Here is a 17,845-nt window from a genome sequence, read left to right as displayed (position 1 = left end):
GTGTGATTGGCTAGGTGCTATTCTGAGTACTTTACACACATTGGCACCTTCAGTCCTCACAGCACCATGAGGTCAGAGCTCACATTCTCCTTGGTGCAAACTCTTTGATCCAACAACCACAGTGGCTCAGTGCCACTAGACACTAGTTCTAGAAACCTCACCATTCTGGTGTTTCACCCACACTGCTTCACTTATTTCTAAGTGGTGGACCCCAGAAGACTAGAAGACCAGAGGAAGCTCGCGCATGATTAGAGGTCACATCTCAGCTCCCAGATTTCCTAACACCCACCCCCCCACGACTAGGTCCAGAGACAGACCCTGTATCAGAACACCATTGCAAAAGCAATCTAAGCTTACCAAACCCATGTAGAAGAACTTGAGGAGTAGTGGGGAGGAAGGCTCTCCAGAAGAGCTGCCTGGCCAGAGGGCTGCTCCTTCTTAGCAAAATTTGAATATTCCGAGGGAAAGTTAAAATAAAAAGGAAGATGAAGCTGAGAGAGATCTCTGCTACCTTCTGACTCATTTGCAATAATGTCTGTCCTCCAGATTCAGAAAGGGGTGTGGGGGTGGAGAGAGAATTAGAGGGTTTGGACACAGTGTGCAGACTAAGCCCCATTCTGGAAGAACAAGGAGACTATTCATGTAGATATTACCACTCCTTGTACCCTGAGTGGATGAAACATTAGTCCTCCTCACCTGAGACTCTGCAGAAGTATGCAGGGTTTGTTGTTGTTGTTGTTTTGGTTTTTTGGTTGTTTTTTTTTTTTTCTGTGAACTGTAAGACTCCCAATGTGCCCAAGCCCTTCCATTTATAATTAAGTTTCCATGGAAGTGCTCATGTACAGAGCTGGGGATGTGGTTCAGTTAGCAGGGTACCTATGTAGCATGCACAAAGCCTTCAATCCTCAGCACCCACCATAGAAACTGAGAATGGTAGTGTATGCCTTTAATCCCAGCACTTGGGAGGTGGAACACAGGGATCAGAAGTTCAAGGTCATCCTTGACTAGAAAGCAAGTTCAAGATAACCTGAGCCATAAGAGTCAGAACTCAAGTACCAACTATCTGGAAAGTCAAAACCAAATATGCTAAAGATTCTGGATTTTCCTTGCTCCTATTTGGATAAAGACCATATTGTTATCACAAAGTTGCAAAAAGAGGAACAGTAAGTTAAAATGACTAGGTCTCAGTCTCTGGAGAAAAGGACACTTAAGTTACAGTGGCCATCCAAGGCTCAACCATATACAAAATGACAAATATTGGTTAAATGTCTATGAGGTCCCTACACACATTACTTTTGAGTTTTAACACTAATGCATGTTGCTAACTCGGTTTTCAAGAGGACTTATTTATGATTATGAAAAGGTGATTGTCTTATTTATGTTTTCTACTGCTGTGATAAACATCCATTACCAAAAGCAACTTGGGGAAGAACAAATCTATTTCAATTTACAGTTCCATTTCATAGTCCATTATTGAGACAGAAACTGAAGGCAGGAACCTGGAGGCAGGAACTGAAGCAGAAGCCATAGAGGAGTGCTGCTTACTGGCTTCCTTCTTGTGGCTTACTCAGCCCACTTTCTTAAAGCAGCCAGGACCACCTGCCCAAGCATAGTACCACTCACAATAAGCTGGGTCAATCATCAATCAAGAAAATGTCCCACAAGCTTGCCCACAGGCCAAACTGGTGGGAACCTTTCTCAATTGAGATTACTTCTTCCCAAATAACTCTAACCTGTGTCAAGTAGACACTAAACTATTCAGCTCACTAGTCACACTAAGGTCACACAGTGAGCAAACAGATGTCAGCAACATAAGCCCAAGTTCATTGGATGTTAATCCTGGGATTCTTCTATACAAACTTATTGTATTTCTGAATAACCAACATGGAGGGCTGTGGCCAGTGGGCTCCTGTATCTTTCCTTTCTAGCTATTTGCTGAAAGTCTGTGGTGCATTTATTTGTTCTCTTCTGAGCACTAGGGAGCCATTTGTGTTGGATAAAGGCAGGATAGAAGAACACAGTGTTTGTAGGAATTTTAAATTTACTTTCTAAATCAAGTACAAAAGAAATAGGATTGCTTCTGTCCAGGAGTATGAGGTTTCCCAGGAGAAAAGCTGCAGCCTGCCGTCTGTAACCAGAGGCAAACACCTGCTACAAACTGTTCCCAAGCTGGAAAGCCATGACTTAAGAGAAAAAAAATCCCATCAAAACTCTTCAGTTCTTAGGATGCCTTGCATATACAAAAATGCTCCTGCTTGCTGAAGAGATGGCTCATTCAGTAAAACGTATGGAGGCCGGAATTTGATTCCACAAACCCACAAAACAAGGCCAGGAGCAATTCTGCAACCTTGTAGCCTGAGCACCAGGAGGAGGCATAGACAGGCAGATCCCTGGGGTTCCCTGGCAAAGAGCCTAGACTATTTGATGAGCTGCAATCCAATGAGACACAATTTCTCAAAAACTAAGGTAGAAACGACCCATAGAATGAAACCCGAAGTTGACCTCTGCCCCTCCCCACCACACACAGACATGCAACTACTTCTACCCATCATGCACCCTCACAAACACAAACAGGCACCTAGTCATACACATGGACTCACATTCACTAAAATACTGCTTTTCTCAGTATCACCTCACTTGATTCTCACAACTAACTTGTAAGGTAGGAGGTATTTTTCTCATTTTTCTGTGAAGAAACCAGAAATAAGGAAGTCAAACCATTCACCTAGCATTACCAAGCTAATGGGGTACAGCCAAGATCTGAACCCAGACCTAACTTTCATAGTCTCACACTGTTACACAGTAGATGTTCAACTCTTTCCTTCCCTTGCTCTGAGTCTGCTTTTCTAGTGACTGCCTACTATTGCAAAGCAGAATGTGAGGTCTCCAATAGAGTTAATTTCCTTCCTTATCTTCCCCAGAGTAGTTTTCATCTCAAAATTATCCCCATCCTCCTTTAACTTTGCCAACCAAGGATCACAACATAATTCAGAAGAAAGTTTTGTATGATTTACCCCATTTCTTAGCAGGAATCACAGCATGGTTGCATTCAGTACTTATTTCTAAAGTCATGGACCCTGAATTGTGGAGCTAGATGAGAATGTTTGTTATGAGTATAGATCAACACACAATCATGTACTACTCTCCATGCATAGAGTAAGTCCCAGAAGCTGTCACTCAAAATTACAGACTCCCCAGCTTAATCAGGAGATGAATCCACTATCTATTCAGCAATTATTTTCTGTTCCTCCCCACCTTTAAGCAAGCAGCACAGAGTAGAGTAGTAACATTGTTGTATGTTCCAAGACCCCAGATGATGCTTTAATCTATGGGTAGCATCCCATCTGTAAGTGTATCTATCACTATATTTAACTCTATATGTAATTACATATAATGTTTCCCCTATACATACACAATAAGAGATTAATGATGACACTAGTGATAAAATATAATAATGTAGTATTACTACTCTCTCACTTTGGGAACACTATTAAGTAAAATAAATGTCATTTTTTGAACTCAAGAACTGCAATGTCATGGAAGTCGATCTGATTCTTGGAGATGGCTACTTTCATTACTAATGGGTGGGCAGTGCATATAACATGGACAGAGCGTGGATACCATGAACAAAGAGATGATTCACATCCCAGGTGCTATGAAGGAGGTCAGACCTAGATTTGATCCTGCTACCCAGAACAGAGTGCAATTAAAGCCTTAAGACCTGTTTATTTGGGAGGATTTTCATTGAGTATGTTTGGCCCACAGTTGGCTGTGAGTAACTGAAACTATGGAAAGTGAAACTCAGTTCATCTCAGGGGAGCTACTGTAACACTCACTCCTGCTGAGGAGAACATTGGCTGTTACTAAAGGGGCATCCCACATGTTTCCCTGAAGCCTAGGAAACAGGCCAGAACCTGGACAGACTGCCGCTGGGGACCACCCTAAGCACAGGAACCACAGGCAGGACTTTCGCTCTGGGCATTGATAGCTTCCCAGTAGCTAAGACACACTCCATGGAGCAGCTGCTACCTGAGAAAGCCTTGCCATCTTTGGTAATGAGAGCCCCAACCAAGCTCCTTCTCTCTACCTAACTTACCATATCCTGCTCTTCCCAGTAATCACAACCCAACAGTCATGGAAGCAGGGTTAGTGAGTCATCAGTGCGAGTCTTCCCAATGTGAGGCTGCCATGAAGTTGGTACCATGAAAGCCTGCCAACACCAGTCCTAAAAACCCCAGCTCCTTTGGATTTTTGCCATGTGCAGATGTGGTCACACTTGTGGATTTTTGCCTCATCCTTTAGTCCCAGTTCCACAGCCATAACAGATATTCAGAAAACTTTGATAGACACTTTAGTCTTCTGACAGCTCCATCTACAGAAGGAAACAATATAAAGTTCTCAGGAACTTAAACTTTGGGGTCCTTCGGGTTGCTTCTGGGCACTGTTGCAAAGTCTGATCGTCAGTGTACCTGGCTAGCTTTCATTGTTCACTGTCTAGTGATGTGGACCAGCAAAACCGTGGGATGCTCCTCAGTGTGAATTTCTCTTCCCCCTCCCTTGACTTGCATCTTCCTATCTCTCCAGAACCCTCCAGATTGCTGCACAGTGAGCCCCTCCCACACCTTCTCCCAGAAGCTGCCTGTGCCAGCCCGAATCTTAATAGTCAGGGACTTTGAACAATACCAGCACAGAGCTACTGTCTCACTGGCAGACAGTACCGACCCCTGTGCTGCAACCCCACCACACAGGATGTGCCTCTCGTTTCTGCTGTGGTAGGAGTCCGTGCTTGTGCTGAGAACGGGGCAGGCTGTGTCTGAGAGGTGTGACTATAAACTAATGAGGTTGGCTTTGTGTAAACAGCCGCAGCAGAAAGTCTGCAACCCAAGCCAATGTTAGTCTTTACCAGGGCCCTCCTGGGAGACCCCACGCTCACTCCGACTGCACTGCCCCTGCTCAAAACACTTTTGGGATTGTCCTCGGAGTTTGTGCATGAGAAAACCAGACTTGTTGATTAGTCACACTTGATTTTTGTTCCAAAATAGCATTGCCCAGCGTCACCACTCTCCATGTCCCACAGACTGGGCAACTCTCAAAGGACAAAGGTTTGCTGCCATTAAGAATGTGGGAAAATGAGCCGGAAGTGGATCTCTTGAATGAGACACATATATTCCTATCTGCCTCATTAAAAGAGGAGTATAAATCCTCACCCTGACTTACATGTCTGCTCCTCAAAATGCCTCCTACAGTATATCACCCTCTTGGCCCTTACGCATGCCACACTATCTTGCCACAGGGACTCTGTACTAGATGGTCTCTCTCCTGGTGATGCTTGAAGGTTTTGAATCTCGATCGCTACATGTTCAACATCTTAATATCCATATTTCCAAATGAAGACAAGGATTCTACCATGTACAGAGTAGCTTAACCCTGTTTTATGTTCCTAAATAATTACCATCAGGTGGCTTTGGTCTCAGTTTCAATCACCCATTCTTTAATAATGGCAGCTTCTTTCTCTTCATTTCAAAATATTTGATTGATAGGGGAAATGTGATTATCTTCAAAGCATAGGAGTCTGATATTTGTATACACTGAGGAATAATTACCATCATCAAGTTAATTAGCACACTCAACATCATTCATGTTGTACATGAGATCCCCAGAACTTGTTAAGCTTCTGGCTGGAAGTTTATACCCTTTGATACACCTCACCCAGTCTCCAGTGCCTGGCAACCAACCTTCTGCTCTCTAATTCTGTGAACTGGATGTTTTAAGGCTCACATTTACACATAATCATGTGGTTTGTCTTTTTGTGTTCTGGCTTCCTCTAGGCTCATCTGCATTATTGCAAATGGCAGGATTTCCTTCCCTTGAGAGTCGGCTTTTGCTTTGAATATTTAAATATCCCCTGCATAGAATAAGCTCCCTTTGTCAAAACCTAAAACATTATAGATAATGTTTAATGATGTCTTTGATTGCCCTTAACAATGCCTTTGAGTGCATAGGTTCCTATCCACATTTCCCAACATTCCAATTGCTATCAGTTCTCCCCATTCAACCCACATTCACCATCATGCAATGAAAGATAACTACTAGAGATGGCACTTTTAAACCAAATCCTTAGCGCAGGCTAAAAATCAAACGGCTGGACTGGAGGAGTTCCGGTTTCAAATTCCACATCTGATACTTTGTAGGAAAAACCTTCAGTCTCTTCATGCCTGTTTCTTTATCTATATATTTAAGATGTGTATAATCTTATGTTGGTTATTATCTATATCACTAGGTATTAAATCACCCCAAACTTAGCAAATGATGACATTTATCTCAGTTTCTAAGGATTAGATATGTGGGACTGGATTTAGCTGAATGGATGTTCAGGACATCCACACAATGACCACCACCTTGCCGTTACACTGAGCTACAGGATCTCACATTGCTCACACAGAGCCACAGCTGGTAAGAACTCTGCCTCTCTGGATGCATGGGCCTCTCCATGTGGCAAACTGATTACACGGCAGTTGGCGTTCCTAAGTGATAAAGTTCTGAGAAGATGAGAAACATCAACCAAGGCAGAAACAAGTATCCTTTGCCACCTAATCTCAGATGGAACATGCTATTGTGAGCAACCCTGCACAGCGTGTGTGTGGAGGGATGCCTGGAGAGGACAGGGGTGAATGGATCTTCCTGGAAGGCTGGCTGCTACACTGTCAATCTAGGACAGTTATGTAAGTGGTAGAATAGTACCTTTCAAGTACTTCTCTCATGCCCTGGCATGTTATAAACACCCCGCTATCCCTCCAAAACTGTCATTCAATACAATTTTCAAGAAAAAAAATCTATGAGCTTCTGGCAAAGAATTTAAATGTTTACCATCTGCTACACAGTTTCTGTGTCGAGATAAACAGTAGCAGCACTGTGGATTATATGAACTGGTACCCCCAATACCACACTTTTCAAAGTTTGTAGAACTGTGCTACAAAACTACACTGTGCTACGTAGAAGTCATTAGCCATGCATAACTCACAATCTCTTAAAATAAGGGAGGGAAGGGAGAGCTCCAGAATAAGTCCACGCTCTGCCTGCTGACTGTTAACAAGGATGCCAGGGATGTATCAACAAAGGGAAAGTGTGGCCTCTCTAGCAGGTGGTGTTGGATACCCCCAAAGCATGAGAATGAAATCAGACCCCCTACCCCACACCATATACAGATCAGCACAAAATGTACTGAAGTCCTAAATAAGAGACTAAACTATAAACATAAACAAAGACAAGGGGGAAAACTCCATGGTGTTGGTCTGGACAATGACTTTTTGGATTTGAACCCCCAAAATATGAGTAACAAACAGCAAAAATAGTGAAGGGGACAACATCAAACTAAAAAGCTATTGGATAATAATGACAACTCAGAGAAGAAACAAGCAGGGATGGGAAATACCCATCAGCATACATCTAACAAGGGGGCCAATGCACAAAACATGGAAGGAATTCAAAAAAAAAAAAAATCAGTTAAGAAATGGGCAGGACTCCTGAGCAGACAGACTCAAAAGGAGATGTACAATGACCATCAGGAATGTGGAGAAGTACTTGACAACACTAACCTTAGAGAAAGGCAAGTAAAAACCACAGCAAGATATAATTTTACACTTGTCAGAACTGCTTTTCTAAAAAGACAAAAAAATAAGTGTTGGTGAAGATGTGGGAAGGGAACCTTTCAGGCTGTTTGGTGGGGATGGAAATTGGTATAAACAATTTGGGAAATATATGGCATTTCCTCTAACAACTAAAAATAGGTCCAAGGATGTGGCCCACTGGCAGAGCACATGCTTAGCATATGTGATGTCCTGGGTTTGTTACTTGACTTAAAAAAAAAAAAAGGCACTAAAAATAGTATTATCATATGATCCAACAATCCCACTTCTGGGTATTTACCCAAAAGATTTGGAATGTTTGTCAAACAGACATCCACAGTCCCATATCCACTGCAGCGCTGTTCATAGCAGCCAAGTTATGGAAGGAACCTGGGTGTCCATCAGCAACTGAACTGATGAGGGAAATGGGGGATGGACACACAAGGAAATACCACTTTGCCTTGATGAGAAAGGAAATTCTGCCATTTGTGACCACATGGATGCAATTGGAGCCTTACCCTAAGTGAAATAGTTAGGCACGGGAAGACAAATACCATATGATCTGACTTGTCCAGGGAACCTGAAACCATCAGATTCACAGCAACAGAGAAGAAAATGGGGTTACAAAAGCTGAAGGGAGAGGTATGGAGAGGTAATAGCCAAAGGATAGAAAATCTCAGTTGAACAGAAGACTGTGTTTTAATGTTTTCCATACAGTTAATTATATTATACACTTCATTTTTTCTAAGACATATTTTAAAAGTCATCATCACCAAAAGTAAAGCTCTCAAATGAAGTATATACTTTAATTAGCTTAATGTCACCATTTCACATATTAATAAATCACAGAATCACCTTGTACCCTATCAAGGTATACACTTATAAACTGCCAATTTACAATAAAACACAATTTATTATTAAAAATATATGTAGCCCAAATCAAAAAGCACTAGAAATATGAAATTCATACTGGCTACTGGCTTTCAACGGCTTAGTACAAAAACAAAGGACTATAAAATGTCTGGTTTTACATTGATGGCCTGTGCAAATGATAACAGTTTGGACATTTTGAGTTAGCTACAATTCATTTCGAAACTAATCTCACCTGTTTTTAATGTTAGTGTAAGGAAATTTTCCTGACGTGGCTTAGACTCTATGGTTGTGGACAGTGTGAAGAGCAGCCTCAGAAGACATGGTTTTCAAACCCAAACCTGATCTGGACTCCCTAAGTAACCTGGCAAAAACATGTGGAGTATTTGCTTTCTCCCCTGGAACTGAGAGAGCCCCGGGTGTGAGGGCGCCCTCTGCCTCCTTAACTTGACTCTGCAGAGCCACGTTCTGGGAGGCAGCAGAGAGGGACACGCCCAGGCCCTTTCCCAGGTGTAACAGGCTCTATAGAAGAAAGACCTGTAGCAGTTAAAATGAAACAATCGTTAGGTCTCTGCAACCTTTGCAACTGGACTCCTAGAGACTTCAGAGCTGGAGACCCAAGAGAAGGCAAAATGGGCTTTGAGTTCTGGATCTCAACAAGCCAAGCAGATTGGACCGAAATGCTGAGTCTCTCTACCGTAAGGGTTTCTTTAATTTCATACATTTAATCACTAAAATGCCTTTGCCTTACTTTTCTTGGCATTACTACCTTAAACCAAGTTAGTTGCAGAATTGTTAGAAGGTTGTTGCTTATGATCAACAAAGATAAATCTTATGAACTGCTCTTCTTGGTTGTCCAGAGGATATTGGCACTTAGTGCAAGGTTTATACCAAAATGACCTTATTTTATCATTTGAAATAACAGATAAACATTCACTTTGACATCATTTATGAGTGTGTTATGTTTTTTAAAAGTAGCTAGAATAGACTTTTTTTTTTTTTTTTTTTTTTAAAGATCTGCAACAAGAGATTATTTTTTTGGTGAAAAAATACCAAGCTATTTCCTATGAACAAATTTGGATTTATTTTTTGTGTGCCTCTAAAAATCAATAGGAGTGATATTAATAAAATCCTGTGTGGAGATTATCATTAACTTAGCCTGGTTTGTGAGGCAGGCACCATTGTGATGCCAGTTTTCCGGTAAGAGCTTTGTGTTCAACTGGCTAAAACTACACACCTTTTTTTTTTTTTTTTTTTTTTAAACTAAAAGCAAGTTTGGCTCAATAAACAGTTCCAGGCATATACACAATGAAACAAAATACAGAGCCATTTCAGAAAGATCAGTTTGTTTTATGCGCATGCGATCAGCACATTAAGAAGCAAATTGAAGAATTCAGAAACCAGGACATGTTTTACCTTTTCTTCTACTGAGGGTGCAGCTGCCCAACATCTCATCACTGATCATCACCCACAGCAGAGCTAAGGCAGGAGGGACCAAATTTACTCACACAAAGGCCACCCACCACATAGGCAAAGGTGACCTGTGGATGTTTGTGGTGGCTGAGATCTGGGAATGCAATCAGAAGATGTGGGACCATGTCAGCTGCAAGAAAGGCAGTCAACTATAGAATGAGGGGCAGTAGTGATGCTAGGGCAATGCTCATGTGGCTGTTCATCGTGTTCTGTTTAAAAATGCACAGCATGTCCAAATGTCCCCTAACCAAAGAATGGATAAAGGAAATGTCAGACATCTAACCAACCATGATGTTTGCAGGCAACTGCATAGAACCAGGAAAAAATCATCCTGAGTGAGGTAGCCCAGGCCCAGGAAGACAAACATGGTATATACTCTCTTATAAGTGGATATGAGGTACAAAGTGAAAGATAACCCTGCTACAATCCACAGATCCAGAAAGGCTTGGTAATAAGGAGGACACATGGCTCTCTCTGGGACCATATATCTTTTAAGGATACCACATCATTTCTAGGATCACAAGGGACCTTTGAGGATTATCTCCATTCTTGGAAATAATCATTTACAAAGTATGTTTCTGCTGAAGACAAGGCACTATTTCAGATTCAGAGGTACTTGAGGCTGAATGAGGCTTTTTGCAAATAGTGATTTTATGTGCAAAGACGGCACAGGGATGGGATGCATCTAAGCTGGAAGATGAAGCCATTGTCTTAGAATCTTGTTTATTTCATCAATAAGAAAGAGAAAAAATGGCAACAATAAAAAGATGTTGTTAAATTGCAAAATGGCATATCATCAATAAAAGAAAATGTATTCATTTTTTTCAAGAAAATCAAATAAATTACTCCCTCAAAACCTTCATTAAAGTTAAAATTAGGGGAGCCAGGCAGTGGTGGCACATGCCTTTAATCCCAGCATTTGGGAGGCAGAGGCAGGTGGATCTCTGTGAGTTCGAGGCCAGCCTGGTCTACAGAGTGAGTTCCAGGATAGCCAGGACTGTTTCACAGAGAAACTCGTGTCTTGAAAAACCAAAAAATAAAATTAGGGTCTGGAGAGATGGCTCAGTGGTTACCAGTGATTGCTGCTCCTGCAGAGGACCTGAGTTGAGTTCCCAGTGCCAACATCCGGGTGGCTCACAACTGCCTTTATCTCCAGCTCCAAGGCATCATCCTGTGCCTACAGATACACACTCACACAGAGACAACATAACTAAAACAAAACTTTAAAGCTTTCAAATTAATCTGCATGTTTTCCTCATTCATACTTCCAAACTTTATGTAACTGTCAGCCAGGCCCCATTCACCAGTTGTGGGGGAAGAGGAAAATGATGGAATAGTGAAGGCTCTACAGTCCCTAAGCTAGATTCCAGCACTAGACAAAGTCCATTCAGCCCCATCACTATTTATCTCAGGATTTAAACAGTAACCCTAATTGTATTCTTTGAACACAAAGTTCCTGCCCCACCTCCCACCCCCATCCCATAGTTAATTAGCTGGGCAGGTCTTATAACAAATTCCCACTCTGAAGCACTGGGTGGTAGAAATACTGTTGATAATTAAACACCACAATAGCAGGGAGCCTGTTTCAGGAGCCGTGAAGTGGTCTTGCCCCAGCCGGACGGCCTGCCACACACCCACAGACCCTCTATTGTGCTGGCTGTGGCTGCTCAGGGGGACAGTCACTGGGCTGCAGAAGGGACCAACTGCTAAGAGAAAGAAAAAGCTTACACTTGCAGAGGTCAGTAGTGCTGAACTCAGGAAGAAAACAGCCCGTGGGTAGAAGAAAAAGTGGAATAGAGACCCAAGACAGGGAGCAGTGGATGGGCAGGAAAAGTCAACCCGAAAACAGGCACGACCCACCCCCCCATTTCCAACCAACCAGCCAAAATGAGTGTGCCAATTTCCAGCTGAATCTAAACTGCAATATATAAATAATACGTTAATTCATATTCCGTTTGGATTAGAGAAGAGTTCTGAGTTCTTGAAGGGGTTTAAGAAGACTGTGGCTAAGTCATCCTGCTTCCCTGGATTTCAGCTTCTTCATCTTTAAATAAGAAGAGTAAAAAGGTCCCATTCTGAAATCAAACAACAACAACAACAACCACCAAAAAAAAAGTCCCCAGAACAATTTTCAAGGTGTCAAAACCTACCCTATCACACTTCCACCTATGATAAAATTACCCAGCCTGATATAATTATCATATTCACTTGCTTTTGCTTAAAGTAAATTAACCCAGTTAGGTTGATTATCTCATCTGAACAGGCACTACTATTGGCCATTAAATGGGTCATTAATAATAAGCAGAAACATGACTGCTTTATAAGTCAGCTGGTTTGGTAGCAAAAAAAAAATCTTTCAAAAGAGTGTTTTATTAAGCTATTAAAAAAATCCATAGGAAAAAAATGTAAAGATTTGCCCGGTGAGATGGTTGGAGAACACAGGCTCAGCCAGTGCCTTTGAGATTTGTCCACGCAATTACCTGTAACAACAGAGGCCAGTGAGCAACAGTCTTAGGGACACCTGGGGCTGAACCTGGAAAAAAAAGATTTCAAAATGCTTTCTCTTTTTCAAAACCACAGTTTTTTAGGACTGTTTCCCCATTCTCCTCCATAATAAACACATCTCTCATTTCTAAACAATATCTTCTTGCTCAGTTCCGCACATAAAATCCAGTGTTCTAGAGAAACTCTGACCCTGGAGTGTTGCATCTCCAGACATGCCCTCCAATCTCTGCTCTGCCCACCATCACCATTGCACCCTGCCACAGCAGGACCATCTCGTTTGGCAGAGCACTGGCTTGCAGCCCCTCCTGGACTGTGCACCTGACTGGGAAAGTCGAAGGTGCTCTCCTGGTAGACTCTGAGAGGGCAGAACTGCTGTGTGGTAAGAAGGAGGACTGAAGCCTAGGGGGGGTAGAGGGTGCAGAAGTAAACATGCTATGCCAGGGAAAGCAGGAAAAATGTCGGGGCTTAGGGGGCAGTGTGCGGGGGAGAACCACTCATAGACCTCAAGAGAAGCTGTCCATCTACAATGCCACCTGGAATTCCCACCCATAATAACTGTTGTGGATATAAAAATTAATAGGGGGATTTCATAGTATTAGAAAAATTTATTTTTATAAATCATGTGTCTATCACCCAAGTGTTGACGCATGCATGCAATTCAAACACCAGGCTCACAATAAAAGGCCCACTGAATAACTTCACGAGGACAATTCCTCCATTTTCTCTGTAATTTAGCGTGGAAGGAGGAGGGGGCTGTGGGGAGAGGGTGCAGTTACTGGGTCAATTAATCAACCTGAAGACTGTGACACAAGCTCTGACGCCTAACCTATGTCTAAAAATACACAGATGTATACGAATTTGTTTTAAACTGTCAATGCCTATATTTAGGGCCTTCCCAGCAAGCCTATAATGAGACTGTGTTTGAGGGTTTCAGTCATAGCAGACTCTACCATTAATCTGAAGTTAGTTAAATTAACAGCATTTAGTACTGCCTTGTCAGTCTTAACTGCTCCAGGAAATTGCACCTTGAGGCTACTAATATTGCCAATTTTTCCACTGGAGTGTGTGCTCATGTGTGTGTGTGTGTGTGTGTGTGCGTGTGTGTGCGCTTGCGCGTGTGTTTCCCCTCCTGTACCTCCCTATTCATACACCGTCATGGCCTCACTACATCCCCGACACTTATATTATCATTTATTCTGGCCTCCTTCAGCCTCCCCAGGGAATTCTGCACAGCGTAGCTGCTCAGTCAAAGAGTTTTTTAGCTTGATATTTATTTGTTTATTTTTCTGTCATGGCTCATGACTGAGGCTTTAAAAAAAGGAGTGTGACAGTATTTTGAGTACATGATTGACTGCTCCGACAACATTCATTAACCATGCCAAACCTGCAGCAGAACACAGTCCCGGGTGTTCTGAACAGCAGCCCTAAGAAGAAAGAAGAAAAGGAAAAGAAAAAAAAGACTCAACTAATTTTTCGTTGACCTCATCTGTAAATAAATTTAGACTGATGGTGCTCAGGGGCAATAATAAATTAGTATTCATTTCCTGTAATTAACGCAGACATGCTTATGAACACAGAGTATCTGAGTATACAACCACCTAATTTCCATTTCAAAATATGCCTAACACATTTTCACTTGAGTTATCTTCATCATATTTCCCATTAATTATAAAGAATGAGATGGGTGGGTTCTGCTTCCCACTCATCAGAAAGAAATATTGTTTTGGTCACAGGGAGTGTCAAACACATTCCAATAACACATCTGCAGACCTTGCCTCTGGCTTATGTCCCTGTTCCTGTGGTCTTCAGCCACCTTCACAGAACGAGGCTGTCTCCTGTCTTGCCACCAGTTGGGAGGGGCTCCTCAGAAGTGACAGGTGACCACCTAAGCAGACCCTCCCATGCAGGCCACAGGAAGCAGCCTCACAGGCGAGCACAAGCATGGGCAACTTCTACCACTGGTATACATCTGACCACACAGGGCAGATTGAGTAAACAACATGATGTAAACCAAGTGAAGTTTGGGATGCATCAGTAAAATCCAAAGGCAAACCTCTAGTAAGTCTTGCTCTCTGGGGCATGGATATTTCTGGAAAAGGTGCATTCCTGTAACCAGACCACACTCAAAGATCAGTGTGCGGAGGGCCAGGCATCAGAACCTACTAGCTCAACTGTGGCACCAGTTTGAGACATTTCACTAGCAATGTATGAGTTGGTTAATACTAAGACCCACATGCACAATTTTCTCTATGCTGTGAAGACTAGGATAAGAGCGGAAAATTTAAACTGGATTCCACCAAAAATTACTTTAAAACAATCAACTTTGGTAGAATGTAATTTGTTCCACAGCCTTCTAGACCTGATGGGGCCTCTGTTTTCAGACGTTTGTCCCTCCAAATGTCATCCACGCAATTATGACTTAACTCTGCTGAAGGAGCTCACTGGGAAGATGTGACAAAATGGCCAAAGAGCAATGGGAATGTCTTCTTTGTTGAATTTACCACTAACTAGTGAATGTCGGTGTTAGGTCTTATAGTAAGATAGTTGATAAGAAACACAGATCCCACGTTCTCCAGGAGAGACACGGATGGCCTAAAGCCACCGCACTTCCTAAGGAGAGCGTGTCATCCTCTTTTCCTCACAGTCGTCAGCCGGGAAAGCCGAGCCATGCACCTCAACACACTCGTCCAGGAGGCTCAGGACAGGGTGAGTGAGCTGTCTGCCCAGGTGGAGAATGAAGGCTTCACTCTGGACAACACGGAGAAGGAGAAGCAGCTGAAGGCGTGGGAGTGGAGGTACCGGCTCTACAGACGCATGAAAACCGGCTTTGAGCACGCCAGTGAGTATGCGCAGAGGACGGAGGCACGTACCAAGGCTGAGCTTCGGTTAGAGCCAGCCAGGCCTTTTACTGATTTCTCTTCTCAGCTCTCCAGGCATAGATGGCTGTTGTCAGTCTGTTTGGGGCAAGAGCTCTGGGAGGCTGTAAAAGGGTCTTTTGTCTTGACTGGTTTTCTGGCTCCCAATTGGTTCTCTGGCCACAGCCTTGAGCCCTGGGTGCTTCTGGCCTCCCTCCACCACATCTCCGCTCATCTAGAACTTCCCACCAGCTACGCCCTACTGCCTAATGACCCGACAGTCTGATGGCCTAAGTGGCTGTATTTTTTGGGTTGTGGAGTTGGAAAATTATTTATTTGCCTATTTGTCCAGATTCTGCTTCAAGTTCAGGTTTAAGGTGTTTTCAACTCTACTGTATATTTTTTTATAGAGAGCTATAAACTGAACTTAATACAACAGAGAAAGATAGTCAACTGGCCCATGAATTCTGCTTTTGTCTACATTTCCATTCTCTTTACCAGTTCTTTCTGCTTGGTTAAGACAGTCCAGGTTAATCCTCTCTGGCAGTGCAGAACGCTGCTGAGTGAAGTTCCTGGAGGAAGGACACATACAGCTCAGATGTTTGTGAACCATTAAAACTCTCATTCTATAAAGTTTTATTTTATCCTAGAAGATTTCATTAAAACTAAAATGTGCAACTCAAACACTTGCAAAGCCCTAAACCCTTATCCTAAAAGATCTGATATAAACAACTAAAAGAACTGGAGTCAAAATTCCAAATATAAAGAGAAAAGTCACTTCCATCATTTCAAAGCCCCTGCCTCAGAGAATGTCCAATCACATGAGCTGACTCTGGGAGAGAGTTAGATGCCAAATGCAGGGGCTGAGCAGATGGCTCCACAGGTAAGACCATTTGTCGTGCAAGCTAGGACCTAAGTTTGAATCCTGGGCACTCATGTAAAAATTGAGGCATGGTCACACCACAACTCCAGCACTGTGTTGGAGTGAAGTACAGGAGGATTGCTGGGCTTTCAGACTGCCAGTCTAGCTCCAGGGTCAGTGAGAGACCCTGTCTCAAGAAAGTGGAGAGTGAGAGAGCAAGATGTATTACATCCTCCTCTGGAGCAAGCACATGTACACACACACACACACACACACACACACACACACACACACACACAGGACCTTTTAAGGAAAATGTTCACAAGGGAAAGCTAGTGGGCTCTACAAACCAATGTCTCCAAAGTATGTGCTCCCACTGTCCTATGAAGAGGCAGGAACGTTGTTTGAGAAGGATTTGAGAAGCTAAAACACTGATGATTTCCCTTCTGTGCTAGGACCCCCAGAGGCGCCAGCCAACGCCTGCCTCATGGTAACCAGCAGCACATCACTCACTGTCAGCTTCCAGGAACCCCTCAGTGTCAATGCAGCTGTAGTGACCAGGTACAAAGGTACTGTACTCTCCCTCTTCTCTCCCTGCCCCTTCCTGGAAAGGCATGGGGGCATGGGGATGGACTGTTGGCTCTGAGTGTCTGGTTTCACACTAGTGGGGTTGTTTTAATCCCCTTTTGTTCCTGAAGTCAAAATATAGCCATGCATGTCAACGTGAAGGTTCAGGAAGGTGACTGAGACTAAGTCACAGGTATATGGAACAGGACCAGGCGGCCATTCCCTCATTGAACATCTCACTCATGTCTGCAGCACATCTGTCCTTCAGAGGGTAAGGCAGTGATAATGGACATAAGAAAAACAGAGCTGATCGGAGGAGCAAAAAGGCTGAAATGTGGGTATCAGTGGGGGCGGGGAAGCTTGGAAACATACTGCCCCCACTGACGTTCACTAGAGCCAGAAAAAAAGATGATGGTAAGATGGTGGCGTGGTCAGTAAAGTCCCCAGGATGGAGGTGGCCTTCAGATGTGGCTTTGGAGGACAGATGGGAGCTGGAGGGAGATATTGGGGACAATGTAAATTCTACATGGAGGGAACAATGAATCCAGCTGTCAGTGCACAAGAGTACTGGAACAGTTAGAGGAGGAAACACACAGAGGAAGTAGGAAATAAGAGCTTGGCTGCTCTGGAGCCGTGGAGAGCGAAGAGGGGTTGGAATAGAAGCAGAAGCCAGAGAGTTAAGACTTCATGTGATAAACTGTGGAGAGCTATTGGATAAAATAGGAACAAGATCACAAGTAAATGGCTGGAGTGCTGATAGTGTGCACAGTAGACTGGGGGAGACAGACAGCAAGTCTGAATTAAAGAGAGAGAGAGGGTTGTTCAAAAGCAAGGGAGTGACAGCCCGAGCCAGCCACAGCAGCAGCGCTGGTGAAGGACAGGAAGGCCCCAGGGGAGGAAGATGAGGCATGATATAATGAAGCCAGCCAGCCTCATACACAGCCCCTGCTATGTGCTTGAGTCTCTGTGTCCCTGCTTGTCACGGTGATGTCATGAAGCATGTTTATCCTCACCTCATGAACACCAGGGATGACAGATGATAGAGTTTTCCTTAGAGGCTCACAAAAGAGCCCAAGTCCTTGCATTCT

At 43.2% G+C, this 17,845-nt stretch overlaps 1 protein-coding gene across 2 annotated transcripts in view; it reads left to right on the top strand.

Moving 5' to 3' along the window:
* The window catches only part of Ankfn1 (ankyrin repeat and fibronectin type III domain containing 1), a 384,629-nt gene that overhangs the window by 246,379 nt on the left and 120,405 nt on the right, over positions 1-17,845 (top strand). For both annotated transcript variants that reach the window (XM_036197222.1, XM_036197223.1), the window contains exons 6-7: positions 15,118-15,312; positions 16,646-16,759. In XM_036197222.1, coding sequence (XP_036053115.1) covers positions 15,118-15,312; positions 16,646-16,759 — 309 coding nt within the window. The remainder of the gene's footprint in view (positions 1-15,117; positions 15,313-16,645; positions 16,760-17,845) is intronic.

This window comes from Onychomys torridus, chromosome 8 (genome assembly GCF_903995425.1).
Source record: "Onychomys torridus chromosome 8, mOncTor1.1, whole genome shotgun sequence".
Taxonomy (NCBI): domain Eukaryota; kingdom Metazoa; phylum Chordata; class Mammalia; order Rodentia; family Cricetidae; genus Onychomys; species Onychomys torridus.
The sequence above is the reverse complement of the archived record's forward strand: the minus strand, read 5'-3'. Positions and strand labels throughout refer to the sequence as shown.